Source organism: Pan paniscus, chromosome 13 (assembly GCF_029289425.2).
Source record: "Pan paniscus chromosome 13, NHGRI_mPanPan1-v2.0_pri, whole genome shotgun sequence".
In the NCBI taxonomy this organism is placed as follows: Eukaryota; Metazoa; Chordata; class Mammalia; order Primates; family Hominidae; genus Pan; species Pan paniscus.
In genome coordinates this window covers 54,327,222-54,345,442 of record NC_073262.2, presented here as the reverse complement: position 1 = coordinate 54,345,442, position 18,221 = coordinate 54,327,222, and the positions used below count along the sequence as shown (strand labels likewise).

Genomic DNA, 18,221 nt, shown 5'->3' with positions numbered 1-18,221 from the left:
TCCCACGTGAGGAAAGGCTAGCAGGCTCTGGTTCTTGTTTGGAGAAATCTAATTAAGGTCCATCATTCCTAGGCTGTGGCAAACCATTCCAGATCATTCCCCTACACCATCTTCTTCTGCCCCTTATTTTTTTTCTTCTCTTGACCTTCTAGTTGGGTTAGAAATTATTTATGTTTTTAATTATTATATCTTCAATACTTTCAATCCATTGTAGAAAATAGAAAATACTTAAAAGATTATTTTTTTAAATCTGAGTTTGTTTTTAGGGTCTTTTCTGAATTATATGCTACTTAGTTATTACTTACTACATCAAATTGAGTGCATTCAAGTACTAATATATAAATACATATTTTTCTTTCCTGCTTGTCCCAGTTATTCAAATTTCATGTCTTTTTTTCCCACTTCCTAGCATTTATACACCATTGATTGGAATAAAGATAAGACCAAGATTCATGTGATGCCTGATACACCAGATATTTTACAAGCCAAGCAGAATCAAACACTGTATAGTCAGGTAAAGTTATATAAAAATTAATTTTAAGTTTTGTATTGAAACTTATGAACTTATAAAATAATGTAACAGTAAATACTGATATAAATGTTGAAGCAATGGAAGTTTGGAAATGACACACTGATTAGCCCAGGATGTTGCAAAATAGAGTGCTTAAGAGCAAAGGCTTCAGCCACAACTGTATGCTTTGTGGAGCAGGTTCTGTGTCTGTTTATCTCTGTGTTCATTGTGCTTGATACCAAGCAGGAAATCAATAGAAAATTGTTGGAAAAAAATTGCATCAAACAGCCAGGTGTGATGACATGCACCTGTAGTCCCAGCTACTCAGGAAGCTGAGGCAGGAGGACCCCTTGAGCTCTGAAGTTTGAATCCAGTTTGGGCAACATTGGGAGACCCTGTCTCTAATAAATAAATACATAAATAAAGTAAAAATTGCATCAAACAGACTTGGTATGAGTTTTGAGATGTATAATACTGGGTAACTCAATTACCTATCTAAATCTCACTTTCCTCATCCCTAAAATTGGGACCATAAAAGTGCCTATGACATTGGATTGCCATGAGGACTAAATGGGAAATTCTGTATAAGATCCTCAATACAGTGCCTGGCCCATGGAAAGTACTGGATAACTATGAGCTATTTTTGTTATTACCCAGTTTTAACACACATACATCCATTCAATCAGTAAAGTCAACTCAGAAAGATTGCAACTAAATTATTGCAATTTATAAAAGGCATTTCATCATTTATTGCTTTTATCACTTAGCTAATTAAAATGTGACCTGTTTTTCTTTTTATTAGCAATTATCTTAATATCTATCTTCAAAATAGTAAGCCCAGGCGGTATTAAACAGCAGTGAGAAAGATACGTGATATGCCTGATATGACCATATTGTTTCTGAACAGCAGAAGCTATGATAAAATATACCACCAGGATTCTCACAGCCAAAAAAGATTAAAGCCAGGTCATATGATGCTGAGTCAGTGCTTTTTCCCCTCCTTTAAACAGCTTGTTTTATTTTTATCCATATCTTTAAAGATAGGGTAGATGATGTTCGATCTGATATTCACTCTGTAGGTAAACTTTTCCCTAATAATCTATTGGTATTCTTTATATAGACAGAATAATGCTGAAGAATATCTTTAATTTTCAGAAACTCTATAAACTTGGATGGGAAGAAGCTTTGAAGAAAGGCTATGATCTCCCAGTTGATGCAATTTCTGTACAGCTAGCTAAAGCTTCAAGAGACATTGCTAGTGATGTGAGTACTAGTTTGAGTTCTATAAGGATATATTTTTATCTGAATCAGGTGACTTAATGTCGGTAACTATTTTTATGGATAGTCTTTACCTTTCAAAATATAATGCTTCCTTCATTTTCTCCTACCCTCTTCATTTATCCGGAGTTCACTCTTCTTTTTCACTGTTCATATGTCAAAAGGGCTTCCTGAATAGAGGTCGGGCCAGATGACCTCTAAGATCCATTAGAGTAAGATGCTCTACTTGGAGATGTTACAAAGGACCCGAGATTGCAAGTTTTCCCTACTTTGCCTGAAAATATAATAATTTTACTGCTTTCTACTTGTCTATTTTAGACAAATTCAAAGTGCCAGATGATAAATCAACCTCAACAAACTGATGCTGATAGATTTTATATGCACATATTTTAAAATAGGCTGTCAGTTATTTCAGTTTAGCCCATTTTGCACTTATATAATTGTAATAAATTACCTTGGGACATAAAAAATCCAAGAAGGTCCAGAAATTTAGGTTTAAGTTCCCAAGGGCTTACTTAACTCTTCTTTCTGAAAATCCAATCTAAAGTTCATAGATTCACTCTCCCAAAGGTAGATTCCAGTTATGATTAGAAACGGTAGCAAATCTGGTGAAAAACTAGGTATTGTCTCTATGTAGGTATTGTCTCTATTGGTTAATTTTTTACAAGTATTTTACTTAGATATTCTGCATATTGCTAGCATATCATTTTGTTAATCCCAAAACTTAACCACAAAAATTCAGAAGGTCTTGGTTATAGTGAATAAATTACCAGGATTTCATAGGGAAGCAGGACCTCTTAATCAAAATCTTTGAAAGAAAACAGGGATTTGGTTAATAGGCAGGTTGAAGTACAGAGTGCAGGAAAGGAATGCCTAAAAATGGAATCTGACAATAAATTCTAAGAATATAGGGGAAGATTTTATTTAATTCACTTAATTTCTGGCACTCCAGAAATGTTGGAAAATTAATATGATGATATATTATTACCCACTCTCCAGCTTGCAGGTCAATCCCTTATTAAAATAAATCAATGAGGTGATAAGCCTAAAGCAATAATGATGTGTAAACTCATTTTCATTTAGTGCTATGTGCTAAAGATAGTTTAGGAATTGAAGAAATAACATCAATAATTTCCTAACAACATTTGATAGTACCTCATTTCTTTTTGTGTGAACCCATTAATTCGAACCTTTTGAAATCTTACTCTCAAATGAACTATAAGTGAACTTTCCCACTATTATAGAGATGTATTTCCCTCAATTTCAAATGTCCTTGTATTTATAAATTTTCAGAAAATTAAAACAATTTTATAAGTATTTAATGAATTAGAATCATAGAATTTAGAGTCGGAAGATAACATAAAGGACATTTAATCTAATCTCCCACTCAGCATCCTACCTTCTCTCCATCTCCAAAATTCTGTAGATACTTAAAAATATAAGAATTTTGGAGGCTGGGTGCAGTGGCCCCATCCCATAATCTCAGCACTTTGGGAGGCCAAGGCAGGAAGATGATTTGAAGCCAGGAGTTCAAGACCAGCCTGGGCAACGTAGTGAGACTCTTTCTTTACAAAAAATAAAAAATTAGCTGGGCATGGTGGTGTATGCCTGGAGTCTCAGCTACTTGGGAGGCTGAGGTGGGAGGATCACTTGAGCTCGGAAGGCTGAGGCTTTAGTGAGCCATGATCGCACCACTGCACTCCAGCCTGGGCAACAGAGCCAGACGGTATCTCAAAAATAAAAAAATTCTTTAAAGGAATTTTGGAGTCCTTCAGGGCAGGTCATTTCTTTGTTAGATCATTTCTAATTGCCATTATATACCTTCTTATTTTTGCCTAAATATTTTACCAATAAGCTCTAGATCTCTGTTCTACAACACCACAAAGCAGCCTATTTCCACTTCCACTTGATAGGTCTTCAAACATTTTCATATTTGCCCTCCTTTGTTTTCAGTTTTATAAATTCTTCAATCTTCTGATCATTCTATTTGTAATTTGTGCTATTTTTTCAAAACTCTTGTCAAAATAGAATCCCTCAAAATTTAGTGTTGTTTTCTTGATACGGAAGGTCAGGTCAGAAAGCTTATTTGTGCCCCATACAAAATCTATGGCACTGCTTTTTAAAAAGCAATTTTGTCAGATTGCTTATGTTGAAGTTAAAGTCCACTTAAACTCCTGAATATTTTATATATGTGATAATGAAGCTGGGTATCATGTAACGTATAACATGTGTTCAGCACCTAACATCAAGTAAATGCTGTTAGTATACTTATTATTATCACTGTTGTTATTGTCATCTAGTACTAATGTGATTTTTCTCAATTGAATCTAAATACCAAATTTTACTTTTACTGTCTTAAATTTATGTAATCATTTTGACCCATTTGGCAGTATGTTGAGCTCCTGTGGAATTTTCTTCCTAATCTAACATATTTAGTTATTTTTAGCCATCTGCACATGCAAGATATAGATCCCAAACAGGACAAGGTTATATGACATAACCACATGGCAAACCACAAAAAGATCCTGCTATTTAATGGATTAGTCTGCACTATTAGGCGTATTTACTTAGTCATGTATCTTCCTGATTTTTCTGCCATTTAGCCCGTAAGGATTATCATTTCCATAAGAATATCACAAGAGCTGTATTAAATACAACCCCAAAGTCAGAATACACAATATCTAGCACAACCAAACATATATTTCTGCATCTAGTTAGAATTAATTTCTTATCATAACCTCTCTTGATACTCAATTACATTAGATTTCTTCAGAAGCTTCCATGTAAACAAGGCTTAGTTTAAGTAAGTAAACATTCCATACTAAGTTAGCATAGACAACCCTTCTCTCATTTCAGTTTTGGAAAACAAACATGAAAACAAGGCAAACTGAAGCTGGATGAGGTGGCATGTACCTGTAAATCCCAGCTACTAGGGAGGCTGAAGCTAGAAAAGTAGGCCTGGGAGTTCAAGACCAGCCTGGGAAACATAGACCCCTGTCTCAAAAAAAAGAAAGAAAGAAAAGAAAAAAAAGCAAGTTGAGCTTAACTTGGCCTTTGTGTACTAAAAGAGCTGTGTTTTCTCTGATTTCAGTATAAATACAAACAAGGCTACCGAAAGCAACTTGGCCACCATGTTGGATTCCGGAGTCTGCAAGATGACCCAAAACTTGTGTTGTCCATGAATGTAGCCAAAATGCAGAGTGAAAGAGAATACAAGAAGGACTTTGAGAAGTGGAAAACTAAGTTCTCCAGCCCAGTGGACATGTTGGGAGTGGTACTGGCCAAGAAGTGTCAGGAGTTGGTTAGTGACGTGGACTACAAGAACTACCTGCATCAGTGGACATGTCTGCCTGATCAGAACGATGTTGTGCAAGCTAAGAAAGTTTATGAACTGCAAAGTGAGGTCAGTTTCTATTAAATCCAATAGTTTATATATTAATTCATATTTTATATGAGTAGCTATTTAGTCAAAGAGAAGCAGAAATTAGGAATTATTATTGAAAATCTAAAATGCATCTGTTTGTAATGCATAGAATCACTTGAATCAAGGGTCCAGGTGAGAATGGGATTTTGATGGCTTGCTCTGTCTTTTCACAGAATCTATATAAATCTGACCTTGAGTGGCTGAGAGGCATAGGATGGAGTCCCTTGGGTTCTTTAGAGGCAGAAAAGAACAAGCGGGCTTCGGAAATCATCAGTGAGAAGAAATATCGTCAGCCTCCAGACAGAAACAAGTTCACCAGCATTCCTGATGCCATGGATATAGTTCTGGCAAAGACAAATGCCAAAAATAGGAGTGATGTGAGTAGCACTCTGGAAATAAATAGATTATAGTGCCTGCTACCTAGTGTTTGCTCAATAGCACTTGCTTAATAAATGAGTAGAACCACAAAGCATTGCCTCATACATCACCACATAAAATTGTATATTGGATCATTTTATTTGAATTAGCAACTATCCTACACTGAATCATGTAAAAATGGGTCAGTGTCAATTTTTGTCACCCAAAGCTTATTTATTATTTAGCCAAAATATAATGGGAAAATGATCGAACAAACTGTTTTTCTTTGAAACTTGAGTGCATGAAACACCCAGATGTTTTTTGTTGGGGTAGAGTATATGAGGGGGAAAGATTCTGAGTACCTTACACAGGCACAATGGATGTGTTATAAAGAGTGTATTTCCTGACAAATGATTATAATGCTTTTAGTTTAGCTGAATCAGGATAAATGGATAATTCTGTCACTGTAAATAAGTATCTATTCCATCTTCAACTTATTTTCTTCACCAGCTCTGAAACCAGTATCTAGCACATAATAGGTACTCAATAAATATTCATTGAAAAAATACATAAAATATAGCAGGGTGGAGTAATTATATGCAAAGAAGGGAAAGATTACTCAACACTGCTCAGCTAAAAGCCTAACTTTGAACATTACAGAATACTGAAGTATGTGCCCTGAAATCTGTAATTGGTAAGAAGATTTAAACAGATATATAATAACCATCTGTTATTAGGAGGATCTAAATATATCTACTGTAGGTCTTAGGAGGATCTGAATATATATACTATATGTAATATGCTATACACTTTACATATATCATATATCAGAAGTTTTATATAATATATAAGCCCATTATCAGCTTAGAATGAGCATTGATAAACTGTAGTTCCTCTTTTCCTAACTAACCCCTCACAGACTTTTTATAATGCTGATTTCCAGAATGTATAGTAAATGCTGACCTGTCAGCTTCATTATGAATGTTTAAGCATTTACTTATTCTTTTACTATTTTTATGATGACAGAATCCAACAAAATGAGAAAACAACAAATTTGTACAAAATGTTTCCCCCTTGTTGGAATCCAAGTTTCTTTTCTTTCCATGAAACAGGAGATAAAAAGATCTGAACTTAATAAGGTGACCAAATGAGAACCCCTAGATCATTAAGTTTATCGATATACACGTTCTGGGACAGGACTCCCCAGCAGTGTGCTCTAGTTTGGGGAATGCTGAAACATGGAGCTCTCAGGCCTCAGGACTGCCACACAAAACCCGGGCCAGCTGGGGTCCTTGAGCTTGCAGTCTCTCCTTCTGAATCAACTGATACACCTATCCCAGTGTAAATAATAATAGCAGTTTCTCTGCATTCCATGGGGTGAAAGTGGCACATGCCATTGAAGAAATAATCTAACTTAGTGACTTTCAACCAGAAGCAATTTTGTCCCACAGGAACATTTAGCAACATCTAGAAATATTTTTGGTTTTTACAACTGGGGAGTGGCATGCTACTGGCATCTAGTGGGTAGAAGCCAGGGATGCTGCTAAGCACCCCACAATGCACGGGGCAGCCCCCACAACAAAGAACCATCCATACACAATATCAGTGGTTAGCAGGTAGAGAAACTCTGCTGTTTGCTTGGTGGGTACAATGTGTGTTGCTCCAGTGATGGATGCACTGAAGGCCCTGACTTCACCACAATGCAACTGCACTTGTGCCCCCATGAATATATGGAAATAAAAAAATTTTTTAAAGAGAAACTCTGGTGTTACTAAATCCAAAAGGGTAGTGCAGAACTGGGATACACACATATGGAAATTAACAAGCCTTGCTTTGTTTTGGTGCTGAGGGTCTTAATTGGCTTCTCTGGGTTATATGCACCATAGCAAACATGTGCAGGAAAAAGAAAAGTGCCAGACACACACATCTCATGCTGCACACCTCAAAGGGAAATGGACAAGTTTAAGGAATCAATGAGACAAAAAAATTTTTTATTGAAATAATTTCAGGCACTCAGAAAAGTTGAAAAAATAGTACATGTAATTCACATATGTGTGTATGTGTGTGTGCATACATATACCCAGATTCCCCAAATGTTAAAATTTTACCACATTTGCTTTCTCTTTTTGTCTCTTTTTCTCCCTTTCTTTCTCTCAGATCTATATCTATATATCTATATGAGAAATTAAATTGCTTCATGATGCCTAAATATTCCGTCTATATTTCCCAAGAATAAGAACATACTCACATAATCACATTGTGATGATTAAAATCACAAAATTAATTTCCACTGGTCTGCTAGTCTACAGAATTTATTCAATTTTATCACTAATATCCTTTATAAGAAAAGAAAATATTTTCTCTGGCTCAGGATTTAATCCAAGACCACAGGTTGCATTACTTGCTATGTCTTTAGTCTCCTTTACTCTGGACTAGTTCCTCACTGTTTCTTTGCCTTCCAAGTTTTTGACATTCGTAAAGAACATAGGTCAGTTATTTTGTAGAATCTCCCTCCATTTGGGTTTTCTGGTGGGTTCCTGTGATAGACTCAGATTATCTTTTCAGCAGGAGATCACACATTGTGTCCTCCTCAGTACCTCATATCAGGAGGCACAGGATATCAATTTGTTCTATTACTAATAACTTAAACACTTGGTTAAAGTGATGGTGCCAGGTTGCTGTACTGTTGAGTAACCATTTTATCCTTTGGAATTGATAAGTAATCTGGCAGGGAGATATTCTGCCCTGTGTAAATATTCTGTTTTTAATCAAATTTTCCTAGTTTTAGCCGGGCACGATGGCTCACACCTGTAATCCCAGCACTTTGGGAGGCCGAGGCAGGTGGATCACCTGCGATCAGGAGTTCGAGACCAGCCTGGCCAACATGGTGAAACCCCATCTCTACTAAAAATACAAAAATTAGCTGGGCATGTGGTGGGTGCCTGTAATCCCAGCTACTTGGGAAGCTGAGGCAGGAGAATTGCTTGAACCTGGGAGGTGGAGATTACAGTGAGCTAAGACTGCGCCATTGCACTCCAGCATGGGCAACAAGAGTGAAACTCCATCTCAAAAAAAAAAATTATTAGTTTTAGTAAGTCTGTGAAACTTTTGTTTGGATCCCCTTGTCTTCTGTTGAAGAGACATAAGGATGGCTCTGGGACATCCAAGATATTTTGATAAATTCCCCCCCAAAAAATCCTTTTGGGAATCCTAATCCTTCACAATGATTATGAGGTATAACTATAAATACTAAGCCACATAGAAGCTGGACACAGTGGCTCACACCTGTAATCCCAGCACTTTGGGAGGCTGAGGTGGGGAGTTCAAGGCCAGCCTGCACAATGTAGCAAAACCCTGTTTCTACTAAAAATACAAAAATTAGCCGGGTATGGTGGCACATGCCTGTAATCCTAGCTACTCAGGTGGCTGAGGCACCAGAATCACTTGAACTCAGGAGGCAGAGGTTGCAGTGAGCCATGATTGCGCCATTGCACTCCAGCCTGGGCAGCAGTGTAAGACTCTGTGTCAAAATAATGATAGTAATAACAACAAGCCACATAGGAAATAAAACTTCCTGATTTCTAGGCATACTTTGAATAAGACATCTTTTGAAAAGGCAAGGGCTGCCTCTAAATTAAACACTGAGGTACACAACCCAAAAGATGGAGAAGCCTGTTTCATTTGATAATATTGGCAAGGCATATAATTACCTAGATTGATTTCTTGTAGGCAGGATTATCTGTAACTTTGAAAATGTGACCCATAATCTCTGTGTTGAAAGGCAATTATGTCCCAGATAAGTCAAGAAATATTGCATCTTTTTTCTGCTTATGTTGTCTGCTTATTATATCAATTCTGTATAATGTTTAATTCAGATAAATTCAGCAATTCTGTTTGAAGCCAACTGTATCATTCACTAATCTAACAACACCACTGAAAAATTATTATTTCTTATTTTAGAGACTTTATAGAGAAGCTTGGGACAAAGACAAGACTCAGATCCACATCATGCCTGATACACCTGACATTGTTCTGGCTAAAGCAAACTTAATCAACACAAGTGATGTAAGTTTTCAAATTCAGCATGTGTTTTCAGAAAGCTCATTTTAATTGTTTCTAAATCAGTGAAACTGTCTAGAAGTTCTCTTAATCCCTGAATTATTTTAATTAATGAACTACATATGACTTAGATTCCTTATTTAGTGGCTTTTAGATTGAATATCGAAATGTTAGTACTCACTATGTCAGGCAGAATGGGGAGTCTGTATTCTCTGTTCCTTGCAGTCCGTTGTTATATATATCATCATAAGGTGGCTTATATTGCTCTTCCCAGTGTGGACAGGCACTCTTTGCAGGCAGAGACAATTCTTATTGAATCTACAGTGCTTATCTAGAATCGTGCCTGACACATAGTAGACACTCAATGAAATTTTGGATCAGTGAGCATACAAAACCCATGCAGGAGAATTTCATTTTTATTGTCATTATCATTGCAGCATAATCTCCTGAAATGTATACATCTGAAAATTAAATATTTTAAAAACAAATTCTAAATTCTAATAGAATGACTTTAACATTAAAGAATGTATTAAAGTAGTGCCACGAAGGACTGACAGATAAACACAAGTCCAAGATCAATAGGCACTTTAAATAATCTGGTTTCTGGATAAAAGTACATTTAAATCATATTCTCAATTTTTAAATTATGTTACAGATCTGAAAAAACAAATTCTTTCACTGAAGCTTTTAAAATTCATTATTTAAACCTTCTTCAAAACATAAGTTTTAGAAATTATGGTGGACTCAGTATCTTACCTATAGATGTGGATCCTATTTTGGATGGTCCCATTTTGGGAGACAGACTATTTCACAATGCATCAGCTACATAGAAGAGATAACCCCTTAGGCATGATTTTTCCCCATTAGAAGAATTAGATGAAAAGCTGTAGCTCTTTTCTAACAAAAATTTCTAATGAAACAGTCCATGTGAATTGAAAAACAGCACCTCAATAATAATCCATTTCATTTCTCTATTGTTTTACTTCTGCCTGATTCTTGCAAGTATAGACATGCTCTGTATAACAACAGTTTGGCCAACAAAGGCACACATACAGGACGGTGGTCCTGTCACATAATCATACTGTATTTTTGCTGTATCTTTTCCATGTTTAGCTATATTTAGATAGACAAATATTAATACTTCCCATTGTGTTACAGTGGCCTACACTAACATGCTCTACAGGTTTGTAGCCTAGGAGGAATAGGCTATACCATATAGCCTAGGTGTGTACTAGGCCGTACCATCTAGGATTGCATAAGTACACTCTGTGATGTTCCCACAAGGACAAAATCACCTAACAATACATTTCTCGGAATGTATCTTTGTCATTAACCAATGCATGACTGTATTTGGGAAGAGCTGACAATTTTGCTGATTTAGGTAATTGAAGAGCTTTAAAGTTTAAAACAGGATCATTAGCAATCAATGGGCATAATTTCTAATTACATTTGAGTATTTTAGGGCACAGATGCTATTCTCATGGACTCAAAATATTTAGCACATTTGATCATTATGCTATATTTGTCTATGGGGAACAGTATTTCCCAAAATGATCTTCATTTCTTAACAGAAACTCTACCGAATGGGTTATGAGGAGCTGAAGAGAAAAGGTTACGATCTTCCTGTTGATGCCATACCAATCAAAGCAGCAAAAGCCTCCCGGGAAATTGCCAGTGAAGTAAGATTTTATCCTCTGTTGATATTGATTTGATTGCAATTTATCACTTCAAAGCAGTCTCAATTTAATTTTAAATTGAACAAAATCTAAGGGGTAACAAATTACAGTGGAATAAAATGATCCCATGCAGTGTGGGATGAGGATAAGATCAAGGATGCATTTATTATGTATGGAATTTCATAGCTGAATTTAGCCTTTAATCTTTCTTATCAAAAGACTGAAGTCTTTGGCTCTCTAGGCTTAGTAAAATATTTAGAGTTAATGCGCTTTGTAATTTGCCACAAAGATGGCAACAGAAGTAAATTTTGAAAGGAATGAGACACATTTTTTTTTCTCTAGTACAAGTACAAGGAAGGCTTTCGCAAGCAGCTCGGCCACCACATTGGAGCCCGGAACATTGAAGATGACCCCAAGATGATGTGGTCCATGCACGTGGCCAAGATCCAGAGTGACAGGGAGTACAAGAAGGACTTTGAGAAGTGGAAGACCAAGTTCAGCAGCCCAGTGGACATGCTGGGGGTGGTGTTGGCCAAGAAGTGCCAGACCTTAGTCAGCGACGTGGACTACAAGAACTACCTGCACCAGTGGACATGCCTGCCCGACCAGAGCGATGTCATCCATGCTCGGCAGGCCTATGACCTCCAGAGCGATGTGAGTCTAAGATTTTCCTTTGGCCAACAAAACATTATGTCTGCTTTTTAAAGTATCAGAGTCCCATAGTGAGCAGAGTTGAGTTTACACAATTACCCTGGACTAATGCCCAAGTGCATCTAGTCACCCAGACATCTGGAGGCACCATTATTCCACAGAGAAAGAGCCAGCAAAGCCCCATTGCTTTGGTGGAAGCCTCTAGATTGTCGAGCTAGACAATCAAAGGATTGAGTCCTTTCCTATGTGCTTCTGTTTAAAATGTTTTTCAAAATATGCTTTTAATCTGAATATTTTGTTGATTTATAATTCATACCAAAAATTTAGAATTTTCTAATAATTCAAGTATTAAAAATATATAGAATATAAATGAACTTTTATTTAGGGGCAAATGATTTAATTATGACAAATTATGACAAATTGTGATAAATGATTTAATTATGACAAATTTGTCACTTGCACTTTCAGAATTTGTACAAGTCAGACCTTCAGTGGCTAAAAGGCATTGGCTGGATGACTAGTGGTTCTCTCGAGGATGAGAAAAATAAACGAGCCACCCAGATTTTGAGTGACCATGTTTACCGTCAGCACCCAGATCAATTTAAGTTTTCCAGCCTTATGGATTCCATACCAATGGTTTTGGCAAAAAACAATGCTATTACCATGAATCATGTAAGTCCTATCTTTGTTTGAGGAGGTTATTAATTTTTTTGTTTATGGAAACACTGAAGTCTGTTTGTATAAAAGAAAACTTATTTTTGATTCCTTTGATTGGTTCTAATGTGGTTTTAAAGTATTGTGCTTCTTATTGACACAAGACATTTAGACCTGAAAATGTCACAAATACCGATTCACTGAGCTGAAATTCTTGATTCTCATAAAAAATCAGACTGTCTGCATGTGTCTATTTATTACTGGCCTATACCAGTCATGTTTTTCTGTTTCTCTTAGCGCCTCTATACAGAAGCTTGGGATAAAGATAAAACCACTGTCCACATTATGCCAGATACCCCTGAAGTTTTATTAGCTAAACAAAACAAAGTAAATTACAGTGAGGTAAGTAATATATTCATAGTGCATGATACATTTTCCTTACAATGCACTTTATAAATCCAACTTACTATTAATGTCTATTTTAGAAATTGTATAAGCTTGGCCTAGAAGAAGCCAAGAGGAAAGGTTATGATATGCGGGTAGATGCCATTCCTATCAAGGCAGCCAAGGCCTCCAGAGATATTGCAAGTGAAGTAAGTATACTTGGAAAGTTATTTGCCTTAGCTTTGGCTCAAAGATTTATTTCTCTCTCCTGGATTTATAGTGGCACAAGTAAGCCATGAGGTTAAAGCTGTTGCTAACAGTTTATTGTTTCGATGAATGGTTTAAAATAATGGTAATAGAGTTATCAACAGAAAGGCCAAATTCTAGTTATTGTTGAGTCCATAGCAACATGCATTTCAAAACATGTCCGTTTCCTGCTGAACAAAAGTATTAGATACTTGACTATAGTTCAGATAATTTTTTTGGCTTTTCCAATGATGTATCTCTCATATACAATTGAGCTTATTGTAGGGTTCCTTCAAAACCCAACCTATGCTGTATGAACCAATGAATCTACAAGGGCTGAATTATAGGACACATTATTCAAAGTTCAACGATTCCTGTGGAACATATGTTTGTTTCTATATCAGGTGGTGGGTTACAAATATTTGCTTTCTTTAAAAGATGGATTTGCTCACTGTCACAAGGACAGAAAATCAAACACTGCATGTTCTCACTCATAGGTGGGAATTGAACAGTGAGAACACATGGACACAGGGTGGGGAACATCACACACTGGGGCCTGTCGTAGGATGGGGGGAGGGAGGAGGGATAGCATTAGGAGATATACCTAACGTAAACGATCAGTTAATGGGTGCAGCACACCAACATGGCACATATATACATATGTAACAAACCTGCACGTTGTGCACAGGTACCCTAGAACTTAAAGTATAATAAATAAAAAAAAGGATTTGCTCACATTTCTAAAAATTTTTATCTTTCCATTTCTTTTGTCTATGAATAAAAAAACTCTAGATTTTTTTCTTTATTTCCAAAATATGGGAAGTAATCATAATTTAAGAATAAATGACAATCACAGAAGGGTTAAATACCATATAATGAAATACCTACCTGTCATTAAAAATCATGTGTATAGGTCAGGCACCATGGCTCACACCTGTAATCCCAGTGCTTTGGGAGGTCAAGGCGGGAGGATCACTTAAGGGCAGGAGTTTGAGACCAGCCTGGTCAACATAGCAAGGTACTATCTCTACAAAAAACTTAAAAATTAGCCAGGTGTGATGGCGCATGCCTGTAGTGCTAGCTACTCAGAAGCTGAGGTGGGAGGATCACTTCAGCCCAAGAGTTGGAGGTTGCAGTGAGACATGATTCTACCACTGCACTCCAACCTGGGCAACAGAGAGAGATGCTTTCTAAAAAACAAAACAAAACAAAACAAAAAAAACAGTCATGTGTGCAAAGACTATTTAATGACACATAGAAATGCTTATATAATAACTGAAAAGAGCAGGCACAAACCCATATACAGTATGACTTCTAATTATATTCTCACACACGAATCATAACAAATTATTTTAGTGGCAGAATTACATCTTAATTTTTCTTTTTTTTCTGTGTGTATAAATATACAGACATTCTTTGCAGGCAGAGATAATTCTTATTGAATCTGCGGTACTTATCTAGAATTGTGCCTGACACATAGTAGATACTCAATGAAATTTTGGATCATTGAGCATATAAAACCCATGCAGGAGAATTTCATTTTTATTGTCATTGTCATTGCAGCATAATCTCCTGAAATTTATACATCTAAAAATTAAATATTTTAAAAACAAATTCTAAATTCTAACAGAATGACTTTCACATTAAAGAATGTATTAAAGTAATGCCTATCTATATGGTATATATTTTATATAAGATATATTTCATATGTGATGATATGTGCTATATTTATTTTCTAAATTGTTTCTACATCTATCATATAATTTACATATTCGGGGAAAAATTTTTTTTTAATAAATAGAGCAAGTTAGGCTTAGTGATTGCTTTTTACTAAAAGTTAAAACAGATGACTATCTGTCCTTTTCTTCTTTTAGTTCAAGTACAAAGAAGGCTATCGTAAGCAGCTCGGCCACCACATTGGTGCCCGAGCTATACGTGATGACCCCAAGATGATGTGGTCCATGCACGTGGCCAAGATCCAGAGTGACAGGGAGTACAAGAAGGACTTTGAGAAGTGGAAGACCAAGTTCAGCAGCCCAGTGGACATGCTGGGGGTGGTGCTGGCCAAGAAGTGCCAGACCTTAGTCAGCGATGTGGACTACAAGAACTACCTGCACCAGTGGACATGCCTGCCTGACCAGAGCGATGTCATCCATGCTCGGCAGGCCTATGACCTCCAGAGCGATGTGAGTACTGAGAGTCATAATAACGTGCAGAGGTGGGAAATTATTTAACACCTCTTGGAGAAAATGGCAATATATGGCACAAGCTCACCAGCCCCTGCAGGAGGCAAATAGCATGCCTTTATCGACAGGAATTTTAATCCTTTAACCCTTCAGACCAAAGAGGAATATTGTGTGATACCTGGCCTGTCCACCAAACTAAATTTTGAGAGTGCTTTTACTTGATCTCTTATCCTTCAGATGAAAATGCATTGCTGATACAGAGATAAATATTTATTGGCTATTTGTGTCAACAGAATATGTACAAGTCTGATCTCCAGTGGATGAGAGGCATTGGCTGGGTGCCCATTGGCTCTTTGGATGTGGAAAAATGCAAAAGGGCAACTGAAATTTTGAGTGATAAAATCTATCGCCAGCCTCCAGACAGATTCAAATTTACCAGTGTGACTGACTCTCTGGAACAAGTGTTGGCCAAAAATAATGCCATCACTATGAACAAGGTGAGACTTCAAAATTAAGAATCAAAGTGGGGTTCCTAAAGCTGAATCAACGAAAAAGAAACATTAATGAGGAAAGAAAGAACATTGAGTAATAAAAGGCATCTATCTATCTGTCTATGTGTCTATTGGCTTCTCATCTATCTATTAATAACTGATATATATCATGTATATTTTGATATTTAGTCATTGTTTCATGATTTTGATAAAGTAGCATATTTTATCAAAAAATAGTCTGCATAAAATATGCTTATTCTCATTTTCCTTTTGTTAACATACATTTCAGATTATTAGAAGGCATTTATAAATACACATTCCATTATGAACTTATTACCTGAAGATGTGCATAAAACACATAATGTGTATAAAACACATAACCTTTTCTTTTTTTTAATAAAGTTTTTGTGGCCCTAAAATTCCTATTAACTATACACAGAACTATTTTCCTGATGAATTTATGTATTTTTTTTGATAGCGTTTATACACAGAAGCCTGGGACAAAGACAAGACTCAGATCCACATAATGCCAGACACACCAGAAATTATGTTGGCAAGAATGAACAAAATCAACTACAGTGAGGTGAGAGCAGATTCTTTGACATTTGCACACTGCTGCTTATTTCAGTTGATCTACTCTATGATGACATGATACCAAATGACAGCTTTAGAAAGAATCTTTTTCATGCTTCATGTGAATAACAACTCTTGCATTTCTCAATCACCATCATAAATGTCAAAATTTATGCAATATGAATTATCATTTAGGAAATACAAATGACATGAACTAATTATTTAAGCTGTAACCATGAGATTATGTAGACCATTTTCTTTTATTATTTTTTTGAAGTTAGGATATTAGCAATTGACCTATACATGTATCTCCCCTTTATGCTAAAGCATAACTGTAGTAAATATATTTTCCATATATTGTTCCTAAGTGTGGTTTAGGATCCAAATTTAAGATTTTTAGTATATAAGATTAAAGGCAAGAACTAAAATCCACAGTACTACCAGGTAACCCACACACACACACACACACACACACACACACACACACACAGAGAAATATCTGTCAGTGTAAATATTAGCAAGCCCATTTCCTTTCACTTTCAGTGTGCACAGGGCCAGGTGCCATCATTCCAGAATCATAGAGGCTTAGGCAGAGAGTCAAGCCTCCACTCTAGTGCAAAGGGACCCCTCCCCACAAATAGGTTTTTGACCTGCCTTTGCTTAAGGGTTCCCAGTGACAAGGAGCTGATCTCATAAATCAGTCCATTCGTTCTGGAAAATTTATGAGAAAGCTTCTGATGTATTGAGTCACAACATTTCTCTCTGTAAACTCACATAGTCCTCTGAAGCTGCACAGAACAAATCTGTGCCAACCCCCAGAGATGGAGAGCAGCACCAGGGTGCCTCCCCTGCCACCTTCACCCCAGGTTCACCTTCAAATCCAATATCCCAAGCTGCGGGGCATTCCTCACATGACATCACTAGTAAAATGTGACTCTCAGAACTGAGCAAAATACTATGAGTGGGGAATGACTGATGTAGAACACACTTAACTATCGTATTTCCTCTTCTGGACATATGACCTCTATTCTGCATCCTGTGCTCCCAGGATACATTGGCAGCTGTCACTGCTGGTGCACACAGAACTTGAGACCAACTTAAACTCTAAGACATCTTATGCGGACTAAAGCTAGGTTTCTTCCATCCTGCATTTATGCGTTTGGTAATTTATCTCTGTTCAAAGATTGGCATTTATCTCTGTAATTTCTTCTTCTTAGACTGAGCCTGTGGGTATAAGCCTGTGGAGATTTTTGTGAATCTAAGATTCTGTCAGCTGATGTGTTAGTTATTTCACCTGGCTTTGTGCAACCAGCAAGGAAAATATTGTTTATTTGGCAGCATAAATCAACACACAGAGCATAATTTAGAGAATTTAGATGGAATTGCCGCCATCTTAAGTAATTATTTTGGAAGTGAGACTGTAATTTTAGTGCTTGTATAGCTAGCTTTTAATTGTCACCAAAAACTAAAAACATCAAGTCTTACTCCCCAGTCAGAAAGGACTGAATTATTAGCCAAACCTATAATATAGGTCCTGTTACAGGAAACCATGCATTACATGTGCAAGAATTTCAGGAAACAAAGGGCCCCCCCTGTGTCTAGCCAGTCAGCATTTCTGGATTTCTCAACTCTGTCTTTGCTGAAAAAGCTCAGAGATGTGTTAGTGCGGCTACTCGGCTGCCAGTCCCCGGAGGCCCAGGTGCCCTTCCCCATTTTGCCCGCAACCCCCTA

The 18,221-nt window shown here is 36.6% G+C and overlaps 1 protein-coding gene across 1 annotated transcript in view; it reads left to right on the top strand.

Annotated features, from left to right (window-relative positions):
- NEB (nebulin) overlaps nt 1-18,221 on the top strand; it is a 241,876-nt gene that overhangs the window by 71,502 nt on the left and 152,153 nt on the right. The window contains exons 50-62 of the mRNA XM_034954281.3: nt 410-514; nt 1,667-1,774; nt 4,881-5,192; nt 5,387-5,590; nt 9,531-9,635; nt 11,201-11,308; nt 11,648-11,959; nt 12,425-12,628; nt 12,908-13,012; nt 13,096-13,203; nt 15,115-15,426; nt 15,720-15,923; nt 16,396-16,500. Coding sequence (XP_034810172.2) covers nt 410-514; nt 1,667-1,774; nt 4,881-5,192; nt 5,387-5,590; nt 9,531-9,635; nt 11,201-11,308; nt 11,648-11,959; nt 12,425-12,628; nt 12,908-13,012; nt 13,096-13,203; nt 15,115-15,426; nt 15,720-15,923; nt 16,396-16,500 — 2,292 coding nt within the window. The remainder of the gene's footprint in view (nt 1-409; nt 515-1,666; nt 1,775-4,880; nt 5,193-5,386; nt 5,591-9,530; nt 9,636-11,200; nt 11,309-11,647; nt 11,960-12,424; nt 12,629-12,907; nt 13,013-13,095; nt 13,204-15,114; nt 15,427-15,719; nt 15,924-16,395; nt 16,501-18,221) is intronic.